This window comes from Schistocerca gregaria, chromosome 7, assembly GCF_023897955.1.
Source record: "Schistocerca gregaria isolate iqSchGreg1 chromosome 7, iqSchGreg1.2, whole genome shotgun sequence".
Taxonomy (NCBI): Eukaryota; Metazoa; Arthropoda; class Insecta; order Orthoptera; family Acrididae; genus Schistocerca; species Schistocerca gregaria.
Genome location: NC_064926.1, coordinates 53027816 through 53037100, shown reverse-complemented (window position 1 = coordinate 53037100; position 9285 = coordinate 53027816). Strand labels below are relative to the sequence as shown.

Below are 9285 nucleotides of genomic sequence, written 5' to 3'. Positions count from 1 at the left end.
TCATTATCTATCCTTTTGGGGTACAAACCACTGTTTAAGCGTTACGGTACTCGTAGTTACTAACCATTCATATCTGACAGCATCCAGTCAAACACAAAAGTTTGACCAACGCGCGAATAGACGTTTCGTGTCAAAAAGTTGTGGGACGTTGCGAGAACAGGCAATACATTACAGAGCAGAGTTTTGCGCCGAACTTATGTGTTGAATAAAGGAGTATGTCACAGGGAAACTTACGAGCTCAGATTAGAAGACTGTTTTTATTATTAAAGTTTTGCATTTATATTGTAAGCTTACTGAAAATAAAATGTGGTAGCTTGTGCAAACTAGTGTTTACGGAATTATTATCCAAATAAAATTGTTTTTACATATACCCTTCACGAAATGAGTATTTCAGTTACTTTTGAATGAGTCAATATTGTCAAAACAGTTTTCATGTACAGTAGTAGCAGAACTGAACCGGTGACTCCTGGAGAACGGCCTTCACGAAGTTAGCTGAAACCACGGATCTTCCTATCTCCGTGAGCGCTATTTTCTTCTATAGGAAAATTCTCAATGATTGCTTCGAGTCGACGAAAAATATATCATAAGACATAACAGACTGAAAGTAAGCGAACTAAACGAATCTTCGCGTTTCAGTGTCACAGAAAGTGCGGGTTACTCTTTAAGTAAATATAACAGCACTGAGCATTGGTGCAAACAATTGGAAGTTACATTTCCCATCTATCCTTTGTCCTAGTAAATCAAATTGGTCCACTTCACTCAGTCTCTGACCGCCTTGGGACGGAAACCTTTCGCTTCTAGAAGTATTCTACGTCGGAAACGGTATTCACTGTGTCTTGTGACAGTCAGTGATTAATCCCAACTCCAAAAGCTATTTGCATGTGTTATTGGCTACCCTAATAACTGTATCAACTACATTACTATCCTTTTCTACCCCAATTTCAGTTGTGACATTTTCAAACAGAAAAAATTATATATTTTGTGCCAGATCATTCAGGTGCTTCAACAAGAAAGCTATGGCACCTCCGCCCCCCCCCCCCCCTCAATCTCTCACTTTACGTGGTCCGAAGTTTATTTCTTGACTGTCGGAGAACAAGCTTCTGACTTCTACTCTTCGCGTAGGAAGAGACAATGAATTGAAAATTTTAAAAATTTCTCTCCACATACGTCCCAAATTACGTGAGCGTTTGGCACTGTCTCTGCTAACAAATGTCTTTTTTTAATCAAAGAATGTACCAACTGTCCCCGCTTATCGGTTACCCCTGCCAGAAAAATAAATTGCATTTTATCTAGCCAAACTGAAAGTCTTAAACTAATTATGTGTACAGAGATGAATCGTTACTTTGTTATACAGTGTGTCCCAGAAGATTCGCTTCAAACGTCTAGAGGCTGTAGATGAAGTCGAGGAACATACCGAGGACAGGCATCCATGCCCGGAAACGCCATCCAACAACACAACAACACTACAGAGCGTCGAAGTTTTGTTAGAGCCGCGGTATGCCACTAGACAATACCTTGGCCAGCAAACGTGACTTTGGACGCTGACCGACCGTAGGCGGAACGTCTCGCAATGTTGTTTGTTATTTATTGGTGGTGGTGGTCAGTGTTTAACGTCCCGTCGACAACGAGGTCATTAGAGACGGAGCCGAAGCTCGGGTTAGGGAAGGATTGGGAAGGAAATCGGCCGTGCCCTTTGAAAGGAACCATCCCGGCATTGGCCTAAAACGATTTAGGGAAATCACGGAAAACCTGAATCAGGATGGCCGGAGACGGGATTGAACCGTCGTCCTCCCGAATGCGAGTGCAGTGTGCTAACCACTGCGCCACTTCGCTCGGTGTGTTATTTATTGAAAGCGGCTGGTTTCCAGGATCGCCAGTGGAGAAGTTGCAGCTAGCTGCTGCTAGAACAGGCCTTGTCTCCAGTGAATGCGATGCCGTGTCGCCCAGGTGGATGACAGTTTCGGACACGGGTTTCCGTCTCCATATAATTTCTCTTGTGGAACCCTCTAAAATCTCCAGTGTCTTTCCGTATACAGCAGGAAAATAATCTACAGATAAAAAGATGAGCCTGAAACAGTCATCCACAACAGTAACAGAGCATCGTATTCACAGGCGAGAAGGCCTTCTTAGACAGCAGCTATCTCTATCTTCTCGAATGGTGACCGTAGCAATCAGACGCGATCACTGAATAACAAACAGTACTGCGAGACATTCCGCTTAAGATCTGTCAGCGTTCAAAGTCACGTTTGCTGCCGAAGGGATTGGGAAGTGGCAGGCCGTCGCGCCTACAACTTTGACGCTCTGTAGCGTCGCTGGATTACATTACCCAGACGCGGGCTCTGATCCACGATTTGTTCCTCAAACCACCGTCTAAAGCCCCTTGAAGTTTATCGTAACATTTCGGGTACACATTGTACTTGCCTTTCTTGAATACACTGCTTTTAAAGAAAGAGGCCACTTCTTTCTTACACAGTTTCTTTCTTCCTCTTTAGAAAGTAGTTTAGCAATCAATATTAGAATCTGTGGCCAGAATGACCTCATTTTCAGGGAGCTGACAGCGTACTTTGTAGAGAAAGAAGGAAAGTGTATATTGGCTTTTGTCAGCTTTGGCTTTATCGTATGTGATGCAATCCTATTCCATTATTTCGTTGGTCCAGTGGCTGTTGTCATTCTCCTTGTTTGTCCGCTAAACCTCCTAATGGCTTTCTGTGTTGCTGACTTGCTGAATCCAAATTGTTTCCCTTGCCATCGTTTTACAATAATACAGTGTCACTGTCTACTGTAGCAAGTTAACTGTAAACACATGAACCCTCTTTCCGTGTGTTTGTGTCTGAGAGGTGCAAATATGTATGAGCATGTGTGTGAGGGTGGGTGAATGTTTGGGTGGTTGAGTGGGTGGGTGGTTGGTAGGTGGGCATGAGTGTGTGAGTGAGTGAGCGAGTGAGTGGGTGAATTGGTGGGTGGGTGGATGGTGGATGGGTTGATGGGTGGCTGTGGGTGATTGTGTGGATTTATGGAAGGAAACTATGTATATTCCGAAACAGGTCAGAAGCGTCATGAAAAATAATCACGTGGGATCATGCACTTGCGTTATCGAACATGAAATGTATGTCACTAGTTATGAAACGAATACCAACATCATTACAACATTTGGTGTACTGGTATCACGTATTATAAGAATCTAATAGTGTTATATACACAGCAAATCACATTTAGCCTTTCTCTTCCGCACACCTTGAGACAGACAGCCTAAGTATCGTCTCACATAGGATAATGTGTTTGGGTTGTTTTTTTAACGTGTATGATACATTTTCGTGGGCCAGTTTTATTTTACAGGCACTGTATGTATGTGATGTTAAGAATAACTGACGTTCTGATAACCTAATGCCATAGAACAGTACACTTTCTTTGTAAATTTGCATATGGCCAACTCAGCATGGTAGTCATCTGGTTGATGGTTACTTTCAGTGATCATTCATCTGTCGCAGCAGAGCGTAGTATGAATATGACGCATTGACGAGCTGCAAGGAAAAAGAAATAAATTACGATTAGGTGTTAGAAATGGGTGTAACACATGATACAACAATTATTAATGTCTAAACTGGAAGTTTGTCGAGCTCTGTAACCTGTCGAATGCAGTCGTTGTGCCACTACTGTGTATTACCAACATCTACTTCTCTACCGTCATTCTTGGTTACTTAACATTTCTCCACTCTGAGCAGTTAGTTGATTTAGAAACAGAACTTTTGCATCAATCCATAGACCACATAACGCAGGCTCATTGAAATAATTTAGCGAACACATACTACATTTTCTCTGAAATAAAAATAAGTTGTACATGACGATACACTTGTATACATACTACACTGGAATAATGTGCTTTATTGTAAATGCTCTGTAAATCTTATCCATATGACAAAAGGATAGCAACTTCTTTAAAGTAACCGCAGTTACCATCTCCTAAACCTTCGTATGATTTCCGCGTATGCGTAGCCCTATCGCCTTCCTAGATGCAATAGATTCAATCAGATCACCAGTAATCAAATGATCAAATGTGTGTGAATTCCTAAGGCACCAAACAGCTTAGGTCATCGGTCCCTAGACATACACAGTACTTAAACTAACTTATGCTATGAACAAAACACACACCCATGCTCGACGGAGGACTCGAACCTCCGACGGGAGGAGCAGCGCAGTCCGTGACATGCCGCCTCAAACCACGCGGCCACTCCGCCCGGCCAGTAATCAAGAATAGAAATGTCCAGCTGTAGATTTCTCATTGCAGTTAGTCGCCTAGCTGTGATGTGTCTTCTAAACAAATCGGAGACTTTTTTGATAGGACAGGCAAAGCAGATCATAAGACAAATTCCTCACTTCGTAATGTGTAACTATTCAGGCTCTGGCCTATATGTTCCATCCGTTTAAGAATCATGGTACTTGCCAGTTCAAATAGTTAGATACTACCGCGTAAATTTCTCTGCCGAAAGGCCTTACTGTATGGTAGTTCAAAAATAAACTACGGCGCTATTTCTTTCACTTTAGCCACTATTCACATCCGTCGAGTTCCATCAAACAACTCAGTGTTATGTATTTAAGGAGCAGTAACAGTGGTGCATTTTGGGGAGGTGGGGGCAGTGATGGCCAGGGGGAAGGTGAACACGACATCGTTCTTATATACAGATTTCGAAGTATTAGTTTTTTATTTGAAGATGAAACACTTGTTCTCAGATTACATTTAGGGAGACTGCGGAGTCCTGCCTGTGTATGCTAAAAGTTTAAACCACGATCCAAAAATTCGACAATGCCTGAAATGAACGACGAACTAACGAGAGTTTCAAAGAACTGTGGCTTTCTGACGGTAGAGGAAAGTAAAGTCATTAAAGGGCAGGAGAAACTTTAAGCATCTACCATCAGCTTCTAAAACGATTACTAATTGGTCAAGATAAGTCTATAGAAAATATGAGCGGTGGAAATGTTATGTTCCTAATCGAAGTAGAAGGATTCCTTACAGGTTTATCATCTGCTAACGACATCTTAGCATTTCAGCTTGAACGTAGGACTCCTACACTATACAACTAGTTCCATTGGATGGCGGAATACATTTGATTCTGTGCAGTTTTCAGTAATGTGAATCAGAAGTGCTGAAGCCCTACAAGTGCCAACCAATTTACTACAGAAACGTGAAGGTCGTAATTTGGCGACGGGTAGACAGTATAATTGAATTTCTGTGCCCATAAATCCAGACATTTAGATATTTCCATTTAACTACACTGTCCAGTCACATAACGTGACCACCTCCAATTTTCCACGTCAAAGTGCCATAACCATTCACAGACGGCATGTGGCAGCACTAGCAGTGAAGGGTATATACAGCATGCCGGGGTGAGGGGAGGGGGGCAGTAGCTGTCGTAATACGTTAACCGAGTGATTTATATGCCGTCCAATAGGGCAGGATCGTTAGCTTTCTGGCAAAGAGTGGAAGCATTTCAGAAACAGCTAAGTTAGTAAACTAGCCAGCAAGGTTAAAATGTACTGTGAATCCCAAAATGGCATTATCGAAAATCGGCGCCGAAGAACTGTAGTGCACCATGGACCATTGATGACAGCGGGGAACTACGGTTGCGAAAATGTGTACGGGCCAATAGACGTGTACCTCTTGAGCAACTATCCGCCCAGATGAACCAGGGTGCTCTCAACAGTACATCGATTGTGCAGCAAACGCTGCAGCGTATGGGGATCTGTGGCTAGTGCATGGTTCATGAACCCATGCTGACCGCTGTTCTGTGGCGTCGATGGTTTCAATCTGCACACCCATACCGCTAGTGGACGTCCACTAAGGGGCTTCAGCTGAAATTTTCAGATAAATCATGTTTTATTCTCCATCGGACAGGGGACTGTTGGCGTGTTCGACGTGAAATGTCTGAAAGAAAACACTCCGCAACGAAGGAGCGTTGTAGTCTAAAGAATGCTTTCGTGGCTGCATTGGTGATCTCGTCATTCTGGGATCCATAGTGGACGAATATAACTACGCATTTCCATGCCCACATGCAGTTTGCTTGTCCTTAGCACTATAGTATCTACCTACAGCACAATGCAAAGTGTCGCACAGCTTGCAGTATGTGTGGGTGGTCCGAGGGGTTTACCTTGCTCCTCTGGTCACCGAACTCCTCGGATTTTAAATCAACCGAGAATATGTGGGACTACCCCGATGTGACTGTTCGTTCCGTGGACCCTCAACAAAGAAACCTAGCGAAAAACTGTTCACACCATATAAGAAAAATTATCTTCTGCTTCACACGGAGACTGCCTCACTGCAGGATGTTGCTTGGTTAGAGAATGACAGTTTGGTTACTTGAACAGTTTCACTATTGTTCAGATAAACGACTATTCAGTCTCCAGTTACGTCGAAGTAACATTCAACTTCAAATCTTCTTCTCTAGATAGGAAAGAAAAATCAAAATTTGTGTGTGAATTCTGTCTGTATTCAATACTAAAAATTGACTGATTATATGTTTTAGCGATTGTGCTATTGGCGCGACCAAAGCCTTTGATCTGCTGCTCTCCTTCTCAACTTTGCAAGCTTCAGACAGGCGCTCCTGGGGGTATGGGGACGAATGTGTAAAATTAAATAATTCTGAACAGATCTACCTGTAATGGTATTGGCGAGGTCTTCCAGATTTGACCTCTCATGGTATTCAGCGGACATTCCGCTGCGGGGTGAACAACGTGTTAACGGCAAACGTCTCCGTCTAGCCACACATCAAGAGGAAAATTGCAAGTTGGTTGGCTTTGTGTGTGTTTCTGACAAACTCCACCCCTTAAGACACGAGGCTGGCACATGATTCGGCCAGATGACTCGCTGGTACCATCAGACATGCGTATTCGCTGAACTCTAAGACCAGTTTGCTGTATGTCGGGAACTGCCACAATCGGTCTAGAATTGGATATACACCTTAATCGCCTTTCCTCCTTTGTCTCTGGTCATTTTCTCCTACCTCTCTCTTTGTTCCTCCTCCCTCATCTCTCTCCATCCCATTTATCAATAACCAACTTGTTTACAAGAGAGAATGTCACTGCCTACAACGTCGTAACTCTTGTTCCTGATCCACAACATCGACCCTGTCGGTCCAAAAAATTTGGGACTCTCTTTACAAAAACAGGCAAAAGTTATGCTGATTTTAATGCTTCGGTTGTTTTAGATAGCCTCTCCTCACTTGACAAGCGCAGAACATTCGTACGACCATGTGAAATTGTGAGAACAGTCGTCCTTTGGGATGTCATACAACAAAGAAGTTACGTTGGCTTGAAAGTCGTTTATGACGTCTATGCGTTTATCTCTCACCTGTATTTCTGCAATTCGCTTTTTTTGGCAGCTTCGTATTGATAACACAGTCGTATCACCCATGACGACTTTTTCTAGAAATGAAATGCCCGCATTTTGCATTTCAGTCTCGTCGCGACAGGCGTTCTTGCGTCGTTTTTTTTGTTCAGTAGTCAAGTTGAGCGTGACAGACTTTACACATAGTGTTCTCTTTTTCAAATGGTTCTGTAGAATGTCTTAAAAACATGATTAAGAGATGTTACGTGTCTACGATTTGTGAAACGGCAACGTTAACACATTTCTGTCACGCATCACACCTTAACACCACCTGCTCACCGCACTTACTGCACTATGCTGATAATGTGCCAGGAAAACAATCAGTCTATGAACTTTTCGGCACGTGGTGAACAATCTGTGGACAAATTATTTGATTCCTCGACCACTGCCGGCGGGGCTACCCAATAATAGGGAATGTCACATTGACAATAGTCACACCCATGGAGGCAACATGTATACTGCCTCGGATTAATACCATTAGTGGCTAGTTACGATCACTAGCTCAATAGTAAATTATTTTTACGCACCTTCCAGATGGTTTTCAGAAAAAAATGATTAGCAATAATATGAAATCTGCGTGGTGCTATGCTCCGAAGTGTTCCCAAAACATATATTTCCACTTCACTGATGACTTCATTATTGGGATCTGAAAGGTCGAATACAACTTACTTTCTGCGAATGGTGGAGAAGTGTCCAAATGGTTTTATATGTGCCAACATTTTCATCTCACATTATCACGTACATCCCACACGTTGAATTACTAGTTGCATTTACTCAGATGTCTGTTTTCCCCTAAAATTTTACCCTATGGGCCCCCATCTAATACCGTGGGAAATTATTACTGACGCCTAAATCTATGTCCTATCATCCTGTCACATGTTCTAATGTTTGTCACATTTGCCTTGTTCTCTCTAATTCAGCAGAGAACCTGCTGACTTCATATCAGGACACGTAGTTTCAGCATCCTTTGTAACGTCACGGTTAAGACGCTTCAATTCTTGTCATTTCTGTTTTCCCAGCGTCCATGTTCCCTCTCTACATAACGCTCTGCTCCAGAGGATAATTTCCAGAAATGTCTTGCTCAAGTCACCCACTATACAAGATACCAGGAGACTTCTTCTAGTGCCTGTTTGCTCTTTACCTGTGCTGGTCTGCTTTTTATAACCGATTGACTTCATCTGCCATGGGGTATTTTAGTTCCAGGGTAGCAGAACTCCTTCGCTACATCTTATACGTGGTCCCAAACTTTGGTCTTAAGTTTCTCACAATTCACTTTTCGCCACTCGTCAATACTTTCCTCTTGGTTTGATTTACGCCGTGTTTAGTAGAGTATTCATTCGATTAAACACGTCTTGTAATTCTAGCTTTCACATAGTATAGCAATGTCATGAACGGATCGTATGGTTGACATCTTTTCGCTATGAACTGTAATACGAATTCTGAATTTTCTTTCCATTGCCACTTTGACGTACAGGTAGAACAGCAGAACAGAAAGTATACATTCCTACCTTGTATTTTAATCTGAACACTATTCGGCTCGTCATCCATTCCTTTTGTTCGTCGTTGGTCCTTGTACGTACCGTACTTATTTATGGCTAATCTAGATTTTTTCTTTCATACATTTTACTGTGTCGTCAAAGCCAGAATCTAAATCAGAATCCCTCCGTACCATTATTACTACGGGTGCCATCCTAAAATTTATTATATATGTCTTGTGGGTATTGTATCGTAATATATTATAAAATAACAGTTACAAAATAAAACCCACGGTTCAATCCTAGTGGCAGGTTTATCTCTTGGTATATAGACGTATCTTGTTCTCTGGAGTCCATTACATTTCGTCGTGCTCCTGTACCGAGTATTCGTACAAAGTATGCTCCAAAATTCCGTTCATAAAAACTTAATAC

The 9285-nt window shown here is 42.3% G+C and overlaps 1 protein-coding gene across 1 annotated transcript in view; it reads right to left on the bottom strand.

Annotated features, from left to right (window-relative positions):
• Positions 1-3422: 3422 nt before the first annotated feature.
• LOC126282279 (odorant receptor Or2-like) overlaps positions 3423-9285 on the bottom strand; it is a 44152-nt gene continuing 38289 nt past the window's right edge. The window contains exon 5 of the mRNA XM_049981931.1: positions 3423-3521. Within this exon, the coding sequence (XP_049837888.1) occupies positions 3465-3521 (57 nt within the window). The 3' untranslated portion in view covers positions 3423-3464. The remainder of the gene's footprint in view (positions 3522-9285) is intronic.